This window comes from Arvicanthis niloticus, chromosome 15 (assembly GCF_011762505.2).
Source record: "Arvicanthis niloticus isolate mArvNil1 chromosome 15, mArvNil1.pat.X, whole genome shotgun sequence".
In the NCBI taxonomy this organism is placed as follows: domain Eukaryota; kingdom Metazoa; phylum Chordata; class Mammalia; order Rodentia; family Muridae; genus Arvicanthis; species Arvicanthis niloticus.
Window position 1 is genome coordinate 16859717 of NC_047672.1, and position 17149 is coordinate 16876865.

Genomic DNA, 17149 nt, shown 5'->3' on the forward strand with positions numbered 1-17149 from the left:
CGTCCCGCCCCGCACCGAGTCCCCCGTGGGGCCCGCCACGCGCCTTCCTGCCCGTGGCGACAACAAGTGTGGAACCCCGGGCCCAGTATGGCACGCCAGGAGAAGACGGCGGTTATGACCGTTACCAACCCGAGTTTTGAACTATTTCAAACTTGGCTCTGGCGCCCGCCCCCTCCCCTCCCCTCCCCTCCCCTCCCCTCCCCCTCCCGAGAACTACTCAGCGCCCATTCCCGCCAAGAGCTGGCCCGCCCCCCAGCCGGTTCCCGCCATCCCGACCTCCCCGCCTCCTGCCCTTAGCGGGCTTCGGGTCCCGCCAAGTGCCCTGTCTCCGCCCGCCTGTCCATGGCTTTCCTGAGAGGTACCGCACGTTGGCAAAAGAACAAAGACAGCGACTGTGGCGCTTCCACCCAGCAAGCCGCCTTCTCCACAGCAAGTCCTGTCACTCGCGCAGGCGCTGGCGCCCGCGAGCCTCGCGCTCCCTGAGCTGGGGCTCGCTTGGAAGGCGTCCAGCCCGTCCGGCCCTCTGATTGGACGGGCGCCCTCTCTCATCCTCCAATCGGGGCGGCGCTTGATAGTGCTGGGGGGGCCAAATAAAAGCGATGGCGATTGGGCTGCTGCGTTTGGCGCTCGGTCCGGTCGCGTCCGACACCCAGTGGGACATCGAAGGCAGTGGAGTCCCGGCGGCGGTGGCGGCGGCGGCGCGTTGGGGCGGCGCGCGGGAGAGGCGCGGGCTGGCGCGCGGGACGAAGGTAGTGCGCGCCGTCGGCCGCCGGTGGTCGGCAGTCAGGGGTCTGGAACGCGCCCCGGGGCGGCGGCGGCGACCGCGGGACCTCCGCGCGAGTGCCTGGCCAGTCTCCGGCATCGCCCAAGCGGGTCTCACTCGAGCGCCGCTTTTGTAGGTGCGGAGGGAGGGCTAGGGGACAGCTTTCTGAGGGCTTGTGAGATGCGGGCCGGTCCACGCGGTCCCACGAGTGGACTGTGGATTCCAGCAGATGCGGGCGGGCGGGGGCCGGTGGTGGGGGCTTCTGTCCCGGAGCCTGGACCGGCCGGGCCGGGGCTGGGGGCGTTCCTGTGGCCGATCGGGGCCGGCAGCTCCGAGCCTCAAGTCTCCTTTGTGTGGCTGGGAGGCGGGAGCGCCCGGGTAGGACGGGACATACACACAAGTTGGTGGGACCGAGTCGAGAGTCTGCACTCAGACAAAGGACAGACTGTGTCTCGGGAGGGGAGGGGAGAACGCGACACTTGGAGCTCCCGCCGCGCGGGTGGGGAGGCGCGACGCGAGCGCGAGTGGGCAGGGCTGGTCCTTGCCTGGCCCTGCTGGGGGGCGACCTACGCCTGGCCTTGCTGCTGCGGGACTGAGCACAATGTGGGAACTCCCTTAGCCCCGCGGCTGGCATTTCCCCGAGAGCCGGGAGTCTCCCACAGCCTCGGGCTGCCAATGTCCTCGCCTGGCTTTGTGCTAAGTTCGATGAAGTGTCCAGCTGTGTTCCCTTCTCTCACTTCATTGTACAGCCCCCCTCCCCCTTGCACGCACCAGATCCTGTGCTGCAGGGCTACTTTTTGAAAATGGGAGAATTTGAGAAAGCTCGGGCTTTCGGAAAACTTGGTGAACGACTTGTGAGTTCTACTTTCTAAAGAATCAAAAGCTGAAAAAAAATTACGGGCTGTTTGGCTAACTTGTGTGCTTCTGAGAATGGCGACAGGTGCTAACGAAATCAGCTGTCATTTACTCAGTGATTATTCCCCAAATCTCCAGGGGTTGGTTGTGGAAGAGATGATTGAACTAGATGATCGAAATAAAATACCCACGAGAAAGTGGGTATACACTGTAGGATTGACAGTTTCTTTTTAGTGGGTCATGTTTCCAGTGAACAATAGCTTTGGTGAGTCAGAAAAGACGTTGCCTAAGAAATTCGAGTGTATTCTGGTCACAATTCAAAGAAACTTCCTTTGTTTATTAACATAGAATTTGTAGAATCTAAATGCATCTGAAGTAAAAATTTGTCTTTGATATTTAAAATGTCGTACAGCAACGCTACGATGCCTTTTCAGTTTCAGGAAAGTCATTATCAGTTTAATTTGATGAGTTTTTAATGGCACATAAAACATTTGAAAAATACTAATGCTGACACAGTTGAATGTAGTTCATATTTTTGGCGATTTTAAAATTTATTTTCTATTATTTTTCATTAAAGAATATTAGCAGTAAATTCATATTTAGAAATAAAAGTCTCATAATTTTACTTAAAAGAATGGAAATATTTAGGTTAGAGTTAATTTTCTGTTCTTGTTCTCTTAAGTTGGAAACAGATTGGATTCTGGTCTTAAACGAAAAGAATCCTGCTTTTTTTCTTTGGGGAGGTGTATTAGGGAATGAAACACTTTGGAAAATTGCATCCTAAATTCTTATTTTGATGGGTCTTGAATATATTTCTTTAAAAACACAAAAGAAAAGAACAGACTCTTCTTATTGCACTGTTTCATCTAATGAAAACCTAAAATACATCTGATAATTTACGGCTTCATATGAACGGAGACAAAGAAATGCAGTGTCAAATTTCTGTTGCTTCTGATTTGCAGGAGCATCTTGGAACAGACATTCCAGGTGCTGCTCTAAATGTTGAGATTGTAACGTAAAGCTTATGTTTACATTAAAATCCTATTGATAGTCTCATTCATTATGAGGTGAGCTAGTTGTATAGAATTTTGGTAGAAAATTGGGTGTTTAGAATTTTAAAATTCCAGTTTTGCCTGAATATGTGATTTACCCTGTAGTTGGCATTTGCTGTTTTGTACTTGCCACATATATTTCCTAAAATCTTTTTGAATAATTGGTTGAAATTTCTGCCCTATGTTTTGATAGAAATGAGAGTATGTTTAGGCAGTCTAAATAGAGATAGAAAAAGCCACTTGTTGACTTGTGTAGTTAGAAGTGTTTTTTGGTACTGATTTTTCTTGCATGGATACATGTGCTTATCTTTGTGTTGGCTATATAAAGGTTTTAATCAGATTTTTCAAATCACACCAAAATTCGTTTGCTTTAAGATGTCCTTTATCCTTTGAGGTTATATGCTCAAGAAGTTTAGATTTTTTTTAATTATTAGCCTTTGAACAATAATGAAGAAAGTTGATTTGCTTTAAAAAAAAAACCAACAAGGAAAATTTTCTGCTGATACAACGATTTATGGGCTAATTAGAAATGGTTTATAGATTAGCTTTAAGTCTTTATGTCAGTATATAGATGATGAGTTTTTCTGTAAATAGATATAGGTTGGTAAAATCTTTATACAGTGGAGCATGGGTAGAAAGGAAAAATGCATTAAATTCAGAGGAAGGTCCATCAGATTATGTGCTTTATTTTAGAGATGCTGTCCCAGAATTCTCAGACACTCACAGGGTTTTGTTCATGCTTTTATTATAACATGTATCAAATTGTTCGCTTGTTTATGCTACATACTGTATAAGTGCTGTGGGACAGAGATTCCGTCCTAGTTTTGATTGTCTGCCTAACACCTAGGCTGGTAGTTTCCAGAGAATAGAGATTTTAATAACCAGGTGATTTAAGAAAATTGGAAAGATACAGTGAAATAATTTGACAAAGAAATTTGGAAAACAGTGAGATATAGATAAAACTGTTTGCTATGAAACCAGTTTGATTCCAGGAACTCACAGTGGAAGAGAAAACTGACCCCCAAAAGCTATCTTATATGTTCATGCATGGGCTTACATATTTTCTCTCAATAAAGAAATTGGCAAAGCAGACAGGCTAGGTCTTCCTCTCTAATTGCTGTGCAGCTCAGATTAGTCTTGAATTTCCTATGTAGTGCAGTCAGGCCTTAAATTTGAGGCAATCCTACCTCATTTGGCTTTTGAGTGCTAGGATAGGCCACTATGCCTGCCTTCCTTTCCTTTCCTTTCCTTTCCTTTCCTTTCCTTTCCTTTCCTTTCCTTTCCTTTCCTTTCCTTTCCTTTCCTTTCCTTTCCTTTCCTTTCCTTTCCTTTCCTTTCCTTTCCTTTCCTTTCCTTTCCTTTCCTTTCCTTTCCTTTCCTTTCCTTTCCTTCCTTCCTTCCTTCCTTCCTTCCTTTCTTTTTTTTAACCAGGTCTTGATTTGTAGCTGTGGCTGACCTGGAATTTGAGGTCCTCTTGCTTTAGCCTCTTGAGTGCTAGGTTTATAAATGTGCACTATCATGTTCTGCTCTTTATCTTTTCTGAAGTAGATCTTGCTGTGTTGTTCAGAATGCTCTCAAACTATTAGTTTTTCCTGATATTCCTATCTTAGCCTCCTGAATAGCTAAGGTACTCAGATATGATAGGCTTGTGCCACTGGCCACTGTGCTTGGCATGAAGGTGGCAAGTCTTTTAACTGAAGGATATCTTGTTGGAATTGATGAGTTCTTTACTGTAATAAATTTCAGGTAGGTTTTGAAGCTAAGATTGAAGGAAGCAGTGACTAATTATAAGTCACTTATTGGGCTGTTCTTCATCATTCTTCTATGGTCCTGTACACTGCTGTGCAGCTCTGTAACCTGCTCCTCATTATTTCTTAATGGCAAAAGTAGAGACAAATCTAGTAGTGTCTCAAACGTTATAGAAGTTAGAGCTGATCCATTTTTTTTTTCTATTACAATTTTTATTTAATAGGCTGTCAAGATAGCTCAGTGGGCAAAAGTGCTTGCCACCAAGTCTGATGACCTGGGTTTGATTCATCCTGGACCTTCATGGTGGAGAAAGCTGTTTGACTCTTGTAAGTTGTCCTTTGATTTCCATATCACCGTCCCCAGCCACTCTCCCCACCTACCCTCTCACCCCATCCCCACATAGTAAAAGTTTTAAAATTATTTATTTACTTGTGTGTGTGTGTTTGTGTGTGTACAGGAAGCCAGAATTGGGTTTCTAATGCCTTGGAGCTGGAGTTACAGGGATTTCCAAGATGCCTGGCTGTTAATCTGGTGCTGATCAGAATGCAGGTTTTCATGATTGCATAGCAAGCACTCATAACCAATGAGCCATCTCTTCAGCCCATGAAGCTGATACATTTCTAAAATGGTCACATAGTTCTATACTTTGTGGATATACCCCTGTGACACAAAAGTATGGCGGAAACAAAGTGAGATAAGGAATTTCTGCACAGTGAACTCAGGCACTGTATAATGAAGTTTTGGTCAGTGATACATGTATATCAGCATAGTACTATAAGATTATTGCTTAATGACATTGTTGTATCTCAGTACATATATAGTACACTCCAGGTGTAATATAATCCTGTCATTAAGCAATTTATGACTATGATATTAAACCATCTACTTTTTGGCAAATTTTTTAAAATTATGGTGACTGGTGACATGTTACCTCATTTTTTGTGTTTTGTTTTTTTGTTTGTTTTTCGAGACTGGGTTTCTCTGTGTATCCCTGGCTGTCCTGGAACTCACTCTATAGACCAGGCTGGCCTCGAACTCAGAAATCCGCCTGCCTCTGCCTCCCAAGTGCTGGGATTAAAGGGGTGTGCCACCACTGCCCGGCTGTTACCTCATTTTTAACTAATTTATCAGCAGATGAAGAAACAAAATGCAGTGAAAGCATATGTATAGTAAGATATTTCTGACGTAAACGGAGTGAAATTCTGATACATGCTATACAACTTGCATGGACTTTGAGGACCTTATGCTAAGTGACATAAAACAGAAGCAACTTTGTATTTATTTTTAAGATGTATTTATTTTTATTTTATATGTTTGAGTCTTTGCTTGTATGTATGTATATGTACAATGTTTCTGTCTGGAACCTGTGGAAGCCAGAAGACCTTCCTCAGATCCCCTGGAACTGCAATTATAGCTGTCCATGAGGCTACTGAGGATGGAACTAAGATCCCCTGGAAGAGCAAGAAGCCTTTAACTGCTAAGCCATCTTTCCAGCTCATATTTTTTTATTGATTTTTTTTTCTTAATTTTTAAGCATAAAAATATCACATCATTTTTCTTTTCCTCCCTCTAGTTTCTCCCATGTACTCCTCCGTGTTCATGGTCACTTCCTTTGTTACTGTTGTGTATGTATTTACCTCAATATATAAATATAACCCGTTCAGTCCATTTAGTGTTACTCGTATGTACCTGATTTCCAGGTTGACCACTTGTTAGTGGACACCCATTTAGGGTGCTCATCCTGGGGGAAGGCTGTTTCTCCCACTCTCAGCAATTTTTAATTGCCTATAGTTCTTTGTTTAGGGCGGGTCACCTCGTAAGATTTCCTCTTCCATGTTCGCATGTTTATTGTTGTTTATTGTTGTCTTTGGGTCTTGTTTAGGCAGCTGTATTGTCGAGTTATTGTGGGTGAAGAAGCTTCCTTGTCATTTCTAGGAGATAGAATGTCACAGCAGATTTCTTTGTCTTCTGGGTCTTAATTTTTTCTGCCCCCTTTTCTGATATGTTCCCCGAACCTTAGGCTCAGAAGTTGTAGATGTTTCAGTTGGGCTGAGCACCACATGATCTCTTAATTGTTCTCTGCATTTTGACCTAGTGTGTTTTTCTAAAGTGTTCTCCATCTGTTGCAAAGAATAACTTCCGTAATGGCTGGTGAGAGCTGCACTTACCCACGTGGCCCTGTTGCAATATGTTATAGGACCTAGGTGGGCTGTGAGGTTGAATGCATATATAGGTTCATATTGACAGTGACCTGAAAACTTGAGAGCTCTTTTCTCTAGCAGAAAGTCAAATCATTATTTTAAAATATTGAAAATTATAAAAATTTTAAAAATTATTTAATCTATGACCAACATTTTTTTAAAAATTGAGGCATATGGTGCTTTACTGAAAATATCTAGTCCCCTTGGCCCAGCACCACGATGCTTCCACAGCTGGCTAGAAGAGTCTCCCAATCTGGGCCTGTGCTTTCCTGTCGGTCACTGGCCTCTATGCTTAAAACCCAGAATAATGATCACTAGGTAACACACACCCAGGAGGCCCAAAGGCTCCCAAACTCCCAAAGTCTCCAGAAATAACTACCTCTCACCATTGCACTGGTAAAACTAGGGCCCATAAGAAGCTAATCCACCTTTTTTGAGGACCAGCCTGTACTGGGTTTGTTGGACTAGCCATGTACACCTGCCCTGGCAGAGGCTCATAATATCATTGCCAGCTGCCAGACATACTGATGACCTGTTTGGGCTGCTCAGTGGAGGGTACGGTGGTGTCTTCTGGCTTTTGCTGCTGACTGGCAAAGTTACTAGGGCCCAGGAACCAACCTCACTTCTTGGCATAGTGTCATCTTTTTGGGTGTGTTGAAGAAGAGGATCTGGGTAACCTCAGCAAAAAGGTTCAAATTGTTAAATAGTGCCCTTCCTCCTGAAGATAGAAGTCTGCAACAGGGTTTCAGCAAGTGAGTTTTACATGGCCATTTTCTGTCACATAGTGAATTATACTAACTTATTTTATTGATTATGACAAGAATTTCCTTTAAGTACTTACTAGACTGTTGATTAAAGCCAGAAAAGTTTTAGAAATCCTAGTGATTGAAAAAAAAAAAAAAAGTGGGAGGGGAGCATGGGTAAGGAAACAAACTGACAAGTCTGCAAAGTTACCTAGTGACCAAGTGCATTCATAGAAACCAAACTTAGGCAAAGTGTTTCAAGTTATTATCTTCAGCTAAACAAAAAGTGTTAACAAGACAAAACATTTTATCTGTTTTAGTACTTTTTTTTTTTTAAATTGCAAAGGCTGAAAAGGACTGGAAACAAAACAAAGAAACAAAAAACTAAGGGAGATAGTTGATATTCTTTAAGGAGTGGGAGAGCTGCCATCAACCATCACTGAAGTCTTCCTTCTAGTGTTTAATGTTATAGTCTGTAGTAGTTTAAGTGTATTTTGTTTGCAGACATGTGGGTACCAACCATGTGCTTGTGAACAATAGAACTAATTATTATTTGTTGAACCTCTACTGTGCCTAGTGCACATGAAATCCCTAAGTGAACCACTTTACTCTTTATTGTGCTAAAAAAAACAACAACACACACACACAGAATGGTGCTCAGGATATAGTTTGATGATTAGTATATACAGAGCCCTGGGTTTAATGCACAATACTACAATAAAACCACATATTTTTGTTTCTTACAAAAATATATTTTAAAATATATAATTTTATGTGTCTATATTGTGTAAGAGACTGCAGAGGTCAGAGGAGGCATTGGATCCCTGGGACCAGAAGTGCAGGTAATTGTGAGCTGCCATGGAGTGGGTGCTGAGAACTGAATCCTGGTCATCTGTCTGCAGAGACCAGAAACATCACATCCCCCTGGAGTTTGTGTTCCAGAGAGTTATGAGCCACCCGATACGTTGGTAACTGAACTTGGGTTCTTTGCAGGAGCAGTCATTACTCTTAACAGTTGATCCGTCTGTCCAGCCTGCATATTTACTTCTTAAAAGTGTATGGTTCAGTAATTTTAAGTATATTCACATTGATGTATAACAGATCTTTAGAACTTTTATCTTTTGTCCACAACCTTTGGGAAGTACTATTTTGCTTTTTTTTTTCTTTTTTTCTTCCTGTGATGGTTTTGACTTTTGGTGTGAAAAGAATTGTGTTTTGGGCTGAATTTCAAATCATTATAACTAGATTCAAACACATTTATTAATCAAAATTAAGAACCATTAAGTCTACACCTTTTCCCCCAGCACAATTCTCTGTCTTTTATTTCTTTTTCTTCCTTTCTTTCTTCCTTCTTTTCTTCCTTTTTTTTTTTTTTTTTTTTTTTTTTTTTTTTTTTTTTTTTGACAGTTCTAGCTATGTAAGACCAGGGTGGCCTGAAACTCAAAGATATTCCTCTGCCTCTGCCTCTTGAGTGCTGAGATTAAAGGTATGCACCATCATGCTTGGAATATAAGTAAGTTTCATTCTTTTCTGTAGTGTATAAAACAAACTAAAAACTGTGCTCCACTGTGTGGATTGTAATACATTAGCGATTAACTCTGAGTTACCAATAATTCATCAATGTCCTTCATTAAGGAAAGCAATAAAAGCACTTCCTCTTGGAGTTGTTTAACCAAGAGAGTGGTTTTTCTACTTCATACTTCCTGTGTCTTTCAGGCATCCTCTGTCTATTGAGTGAGTCTGAATCTGTACCTGCTTGAAGGGCTGTCTTGTGAATGACTGTGTCTGTTGTATGACTGTGTATGGTTTTCTTTCTTCTGTGTGGTTGTGTGTAGGTTGTATGAGCTGTGTGTGTCTGTTGTATCATCTGTATATGTCCGTAACAAAGGGCTCTGCTCTGTATTTATTGAAATGCACAGAAAGCATCACAGGAAGGAATAGGAAACTTTAAAGAAATCTTTCACAGAGTTTTAGAAGGAATTAAGTCACTGGCTTCTACAGATCCAAGGGAAATCCAAGATAAGTAAGGTTGGTTGTTACATTGTTCTCTTAAAGGCAGGTAAACAGTTTGTATACACAGTAGGCTAGCAGTCTTAAGTCTTGAGTGACTTCAAGATGTATTATTAACTCTGGGTGTGAGTAAAAGTTTGTCCCTTAGATTAGAAGAGAGATTTTCAGAATGTTGCATTGTTACACTCCATGATTTGACAAACATTTGGAAAGTATTTTCTGTATCCTGCTGGCTGTGGAAGTTTGTTTCCTGAAAGAGGTTGTTGAGGTACTTGAAGAAGTGATAGTTGGTGAATGAAAGGTCAGGTAAATATGGTGGATCAGATAAAACTTGGTAGCTGATTTGTTCAACCTTTGAAGTATTGTTGTGTGATGTGCAGTCAGGTGCTACTATGGCCCCTTTCTGTCGGCCATGCTGGCTGCAAGTGTACTTTCTGATGCATATCATTGATTTGCTGAGCACACATCTCAGCTGTAAGGATTTTTTTTTCAGGATTCAGAAAGCTGTAATGGATTGCACTGTGACCATAACCTTTTGGGCATTACTTTGGAGCTTTTTGGTTCAACCATGAAACTGGTCATCATGGTTGTTGTATATAATCTTTGCATTTCACAGTCAGGTGGAGAAATGGATCAGTGTTGTATAGACTAAGAGAGGAGTGTAGCTCAAAATAACAGTCTTTTGACTTTTCATCAGCACATGAGTTACTTACTGAATGTTTCCAATTTGTCTCAAATGCAGGATGACTTGGATGGTCCACATTGAGTTCTGTGGTAGCTTCTCATGTAGTTGTAAACGGTGCTTAGATAATTGTTCTCATTTTGTTTTATCAGCTTCCCATGGCCATTCATCTCATTCCTTCCAGGCTCCATCTCCTTTGCAAAACTTCCTGGTTCACTCTTGAGCATTACTAGTTAAATGTGTGTTGAGGTTTCCAGCTGTCTTTGTTACATTATGACCCCTTTTGAACTTGAATGAGAAAAATCTCTTGAACATGCTTTTTGTCTAACATATTTCAAGTAGTACAGAATAAATCCAAAACAGCAAGGAATAAGTCATAGGAAAAGACTTAAAGCGAGAAATACACATTGAAATGATGCATAACAGAATTAGATTTATTTAACAATGTGTTTCAGGAACAAAGGACAAATTTCAACAATGTAAAAACTGAAATTACCTTCACATCAACCTAGTGCTTTTGATACTTTGTATGATTAGAGGTGGACTGTGTCTGTGCTGTGACTGTCTTGTTTTGCTGAGTATAATGTCCTTGAGGTTCATCTGTTGCCTCCATGTTCTCTTAAAGGCAGGTAAACAGTTTGGGTACATAGTAGGTCTTAAATAGTCTCCCGGTTAATCCCCCTCCCCTGCTCTGAGCTCTCTCACATCAAGCATTAATCAAGGAAACAGCCCATAGATTTGCCTACAGGCAATCTAATGGAGGCAATAGTTTAATTAGGGTTCCTTCATTTTCAGGTCATCAGCAAACACTGTTACCCCCTGAGCCATCTTGCTGGTACTTGAACTAGTGTTTTAAAAAAATCAAAATTAGTGGTATAGTTCAATAGTAATGTACTTGCTTAGTGTATGTGAAGCCTTGCTTTAATTTTTTAGCACCATTAAAAAAGAAAATAGTTAGGATGATGTAGCTAGGTCTTAGGGTTCATACCTGTAGTTCAGCGGTTTTGAGGCTGAGTCAGGACTGCAGTCAGTTTGAGGTTTAACCTGGGCTACGTAGTGAGATCCTATCTCAAGAAACAAAACCTTAAATGAGTACACAAATTAAAAGGAAATAAATTGGCTAGTTTGAGCTTACTGGTATTCAGTACTTGGGTAATTTATCAGCTAAAGAAGTAAAAGTTGTACCATAGATATTCTAGAAAAGAAAATTTCAAATTATTTATTGGGTGTTTCGCCTAGCTTTATTCATTAGGACAATTTGAAGGATGAAATGCTTTAGAAAGAGACATTCTATATGGTAACAACACTAACTTTTAAATTCAGAGAACTTAAAGTGTCTTGTTTTTTTTCTACCATCTATAATTCTTAGAAAACCTAATCTAAACTAGTATGGTGTGTGTTGGAGGCTGGGGGGGGGGGAGGAATCGGTTCTATGCTTTTTTTTTTTTCCTCATATAACTAAATAGTTACTGAAACTGATTTTATTTGCTTGAGGAAGGGCCCAAGTGTTCTGATAAAGGACAGGTCAGCCAGGGTCCTAAGTGTCCCTGAGATTCATGCTCATTGCTTGGTTTCTTGGGAGTTTGGCACATTTCCTTTTTCTTCCCCCTTTCCTTTTTCACTTTCCTTTTCTTTCTGGCTTCTGCATAGAGATAGTCCAGGATGGCCACTCTTCCTTTATCACCTTACTCTTAGCAGAGCTAAACTTTACAAATGATGTGTTAATGAGGTACAGGTTTAAATTACTCTCTGTTTAAATTACTAATAAACTTCCATTGTTTTAAAGAGCCAGGCTCTGAGATTTTACAAATGAGTAAAATCTGTTCTTGATAGTGAAGGATTTACAGTGGGGGTGGAGTACAGTGAAAATTGGGATTTTTAAAGTGTAACTATATGATAGCAGTGGGATTTGGGAATTGTGAAGGAGTCAGGTCTTCACCTTCTGGTGGACAGGAAGCTGAGAGAACAGGAGGGCTCCTGAAAAGAAGGCCTTACTTTGAAAGGCATATCTCTAGTGACCTCCTCCGGCCTATCCCATCTCAGTTTTTGGGATCTAAGTGATCACTTTTCTCTCTGGTCTCCAGCTTGGTCTAAAACTAGAGACTGCTCTGTGGTGACATCTAACCTGGACACACAGTTACTCTTTCAATCCCCCTATTTCCTCTCCTGTTTCTATATGGCTGTCAGCTTGGTCTTTTCAGAATGTAAACCACCTTACCTTCCCTTTGACTCAACACTCTGGTTTCCTATTGCTCCTGAGATAATGGAAATTCATAACGTTTTATATAGCTAGACAGAAATGTCCTTGTAATCTCTTGAAGAGACAATATGATTCTAATACCCATATAAGAAAAGAACACTGATTTAGACTTCAGGTGCAGGCTCTAGTATGTGTTATACGTCTGGTGAACTATAGCCAGTTACCATATTTATTTGCATATAATTGCCTCATGGAGTCTGCAACTAAAGAAAGATAAGGCAGAGGCATTTGCTTTGTATTTGCTGCATTTCTCTTTCCCACAAAACACCACATGTGAATAAAAGTGGCACAAGAAGTGAAGACACCATCACAGTATTTGGAGTGAGAAGTGTGATCAGGTGTGTGTGTGTGTGTGTGTGTGTGTGTATATAAAGTAGTTGATCCTTTGTTTTTCAAGGCAGGGTTTCTCTGTGTAGCCCTGTCTGTCCTGGAACTTAATCTGTAGACCAGGCTGGCCTCAAACTTAGAACTTAGAGATCAGTCTGTCTCTGCCTCCCAACTACTGGAATCAAAGGTGTGCTCCACCGCCGCCGCCCAGCCCTGGTTTATCTTTACTATCCTACTGTACACGTTCTACTCTTTTTTGTTTTTTGTTTTTTTGAGACAGGGTTTCTCTGTGTAGTCCTGGCTGTCCTGGAACTCACTCTGTAGACCAGGCTGGCCTCGAACTCAGAAATCTACCTGGCTCTGCCTCCCAAGTGCTGGGATTAAAGGCGTGCACCACCACCGCCCGCACTTTCTACTCTTAATGTGTAAATGGAACCTTTTCACTTGTACCTTTTGCAACTAGAATGATCCCTTGCTATTTGAGAAAGAATGGTTGGAGTAACCCTTTGGATACCAAAATCCATGGATTCTTTGTATAAAATGGCAATGTAATTGACATAACCTGTGAACATCTTCTGTATACTCCAAACTGTCTGTTATACTTAAAATAACTAATACAACAGAGATGCTATTACATAAGTTGCTGCACTGTTTATTGTATAGTGCTGTTTAGGGAACATGACCATAAGTTTGCACATATTGACTATAGAGGTGCCTGTCATAGACCTGGTAATGTAGTGAGAGGAAGATGTGGGGTAGACAATGCTCCAAGTGTTAGAAGTTGGCTGGAGATATGTGGAGTGGCTGGGACTACAGCAGTGTGTGCTTACCCTTCATTTATTGTATTGACGGAGCATAGTACTTGGTGTGAAACAAATTCAGATTTTGTTGTTGGTGTGTGTGTTTTTTTTTGTTTTTGGGTTTTTTCCCCCTAGTTTTAGTTTTTTTCCACTGAGTATTTTTGATCAGAAGTTTGTTGAACCCATATATGTGAAGCCTGTGGACATGGGGAGTAAGGTATATGATCATTCAGTTGTACATTGTTTCTATAACAGTGTTTTTAAAAAATGTATTTGATTTGACTTGATTTTGTATATATGGGTGTTTTGCCTACATGTTATGTCTGCATCACTTGAGTGCCTGATGACTATGGAGGCCAGAAGATGGTGTCAGATCCCCTAGATATGGAGTTAAAGGTTTCTGTGAACTGCTATGTGGGTGCTGGGAATTGGACCTGGGTCCTCTGGGAGAACAGCCAGTAAGTACTCTTAGTCACTGAGCCATCTGTCTAGACCCTTAATAATTAAGAACTTAAAGAATGTTTTTACTCTAAAAATGTGAGCCCTGTGGAGTAAAAACTAGCTTGTGGTATAGTATATATAATTCCCATAATGAGATTACATATCTGTAAACCTGCTACTATTTAAGATTTATAGATAAAAGTATGTGTTTATAAATAAAAATGTGCTTTAAAAGCTGGGCGTGCTAGCAAACTCCTTAAATCCCAGCACCTGGGAGGCAGAGACAGGTGGATCTTTGAGTTCGAGGCCAGCCTGGTCTGGAGTGAGTTCCAGGACAGCCAGGGCTACACAGAGAAACCCTGTCTCAAAAAACAAAAACAAACAAACAAACAAAATCATTCAGTGACACATTTCCAGGATTTAGCTATACAGAATACATGAGCTTTTCTCTTCGAATATCAACAGTAAAAATGTTTTGTTGATATCAGTTTGCTTGGGATTAAATGATCATATTCAAGCTGGTTAGATAAGTGATTATAATATGAAATCATTGCTTTTAGAATAATCATGGGCCAGACTGGGAAGAAATCTGAGAAGGGACCGGTTTGTTGGCGGAAGCGTGTAAAATCAGAGTACATGAGACTGAGACAGCTCAAGAGGTTCAGAAGAGCTGACGAAGTGAAGGTAACTTCATAAAATGCATATATAATTGAAACTAATTTCCTCCACCCTCAAGGTAAATAGATTTACTTTGAAATGGTACATTTTCAGTTAAGGTCCTATTTACAGTAAAATCAATTAAGACTTGAAAGCGATGGTCCTTGATCTGTCTTAGTTAAAATTACATCATGACTGTTTGGTGCTGTGCTGTGGGCCTCCAATGCCAGCACTTGGGAGGGAGAAGCAGATAGACCAGAAGAAGTTCAAGACTGGACTGATGAGAGGCTCATCAGGTAAAAGTACTTGCTGCTAAGCCTGATGACCTGATTTTGATCCTTGGGACCGTCATGGTGGGAGGAGAGAACTGATCCCCACAGTCCTCTCAGGTCCATAGAAGCAAGCGCTGCTGCAGTGTGTAATGGACAGGCACGTGAACCAACAATGTAATACAAAATAAAGAAGCTCAAGATCATCCTGGGACACATGGACTCTTTCTCAAAAAATGAAAAAATATATCATGCTCATTAATGATAGCAAATATTTAAATTAAGGATAATTCAGCCTGTTTGGAAATCAGTCTTTTCAGTATGCCTTTGCACTGCTGTATAGACTCAGGACCCAAACACAAAGGCATTTGTTTTATGACTTTGTGTTTCTAAAGCATTGTAATTTCTGAAATACAAAGTTAAACAAAGAGAGGATGGAAATAATTTCCTGTTCCCTTTTCACTTACAAGAAAGTAGGAGCAATGTTTTTGTATTTACTATTAGAGTGTGGAAAACTGTAGTGTATTGTGTGAAATCTGTGTACATTTGAGGACCTGGTCATGGTATTTTTTGATGATTCACTAGATTTTAACTTGCTTTAAAGATGCTACGTATTGTAACAATGAACAATTTCTCATTTGTTTTTAAAAGACTATGTTTAGTTCCAATCGTCAGAAAATTTTGGAAAGAACTGAAACCTTAAACCAAGAATGGAAGCAGCGAAGGATCCAGCCTGTGCACATCATGACTTCTGTGAGCTCATTGCGCGGGACTAGGGAGGTTGGTTAACACAGTGTTGCAACAATTACCAACACATTTGCTTTCTACTTATTGGAATGTTTATTGCTTATTGAGAAGAATTCACAGACTTAAGATGTCTGTCATGTGTCAGTGGCAGTCTTACCATACTAATAATTCTTTTAACAGCTCGGTGTGGTTTAGGATATGTTTTGGCTATTTAGGCATACTAGATTTAACGCTCAGATTAGTATTACTTAGAGCAAGGCTTTCTAATTCATAGTTCCTTTCCTCCCTGTCTCCTTAATAAAAATTAGCCATGTTGTAAGAAATGTTTCTTTTTATATTTATGATCTAAGAAAGCTTTTTATTATGTATTTTGTTTAAAGACTGAGAATTTTAAAAAATTCAGTGCTCTGAGATTGGCATTTTATACAGTTACATTTTATGAGGGAGATCTTAATCACCATCAGATAATATCTTATTTTCAAAGAAAGGCAAAAAATAAAATTAAATCCTATGGTAAGGGAAGGGAGAAATGTTATAATTATATTATAATCTCAAACAAAAGTCCTATGGTAGAGTCTATTATTAAATATCTCATCAAAACGTGCTGTCAGTGAGATGGTGGGGAATGGCAGAGATCTAAACAGAAGAGAGCTATTTATTAGGATTCTGGTTTGAACATTTCTGTTTAGGTGCCTTGTTTTATATAGAAAGACATGATAAAGGGTCTTGAGTGGAAACTGAAGGAAAAGCAAGTGATTTGGAATTAAGATTATACTATTGTAGATTATTCATGAATACATAAACATGGAGATCACTTATTTATTCTAAAGTAACTACTTCAGTGAATATTTTAAAATATAAATGAGCCATGATTTGCTGTCATGAGGCTTGTGGATGTTGTGTGACACACAGGCTTCAAAGGCTTCTGTGATGATTCAGTGCCATTCTCACAGATAATACTATATACTAATGGTGACTTGGTGATGTTCATGGTAATGTGGTCTTGGTGAGAATACATATTTTGGAAAAGTTCCTAGTTCTTTATAGTTTTTAGGTGACAAATCTTTAAAGTCTGACTTATAATTTTACAAATGTATAAATTATAAGTTTACATGCTTTATACTGATACTTTCCCCATTATCATGAAAATCAAAGAGTAGAGAGATATTGGAGGTAATAGCTTTCATTAGTACTTGAGGGGTGAAAGGGTTACTTTTCTATGCCTATGAACATTCTAAGACACGGATTTCAGGTAATTCTTTTGCAAGGTTTATTTGTTTAAGATTTACTTTTGAATGGGGTATGGTAGTTCACATCTGAAGCAGGTGGATATTTGTGATTTCAAATTTGGGGTTATATAGTGAGACCCCCATCTTTTAAAAAAATGCTTATTTTATGTACATGAGTGTTTGTCTACATGTATGTGAATGGACTGCATGCATGCCTTATGTCTGTAGAGATCCAAAGTATTGGATATCCCATAACTGGAGTTATGGATAGTTATAAGCTACCTTGTAGGTGCTAGGAGCTGAGCTCAGGTCCTCTGTAAGAGCAGCAAGTACTTTTAATCACTGAGCCATCTCTCTGTACCAT

At 40.3% G+C, this 17149-nt stretch overlaps 1 protein-coding gene across 12 annotated transcripts in view; it reads left to right on the top strand.

Annotated features, from left to right (window-relative positions):
• Nucleotides 1-614: 614 nt before the first annotated feature.
• Ezh2 (enhancer of zeste 2 polycomb repressive complex 2 subunit) overlaps nucleotides 615-17149 on the top strand; it is a 57780-nt gene continuing 41245 nt past the window's right edge. For 4 of the 12 annotated variants that reach the window (XM_034519654.2, XM_076913418.1, XM_076913423.1 and 1 more), the window contains exons 1-4: nucleotides 615-749; nucleotides 4643-4745; nucleotides 14444-14567; nucleotides 15461-15589. In XM_034519654.2, the coding sequence (XP_034375545.1) occupies nucleotides 14451-14567; nucleotides 15461-15589 (246 nt within the window). In that variant the 5' untranslated portion in view covers nucleotides 615-749; nucleotides 4643-4745; nucleotides 14444-14450. Of the gene's footprint in view, nucleotides 900-4642; nucleotides 4746-14443; nucleotides 14568-15460; nucleotides 15590-17149 lie in introns of all 12 variants that reach the window. The other 8 variants (XM_076913420.1, XM_076913425.1, XM_076913421.1 and 5 more) reach the window with 5 other exon arrangements.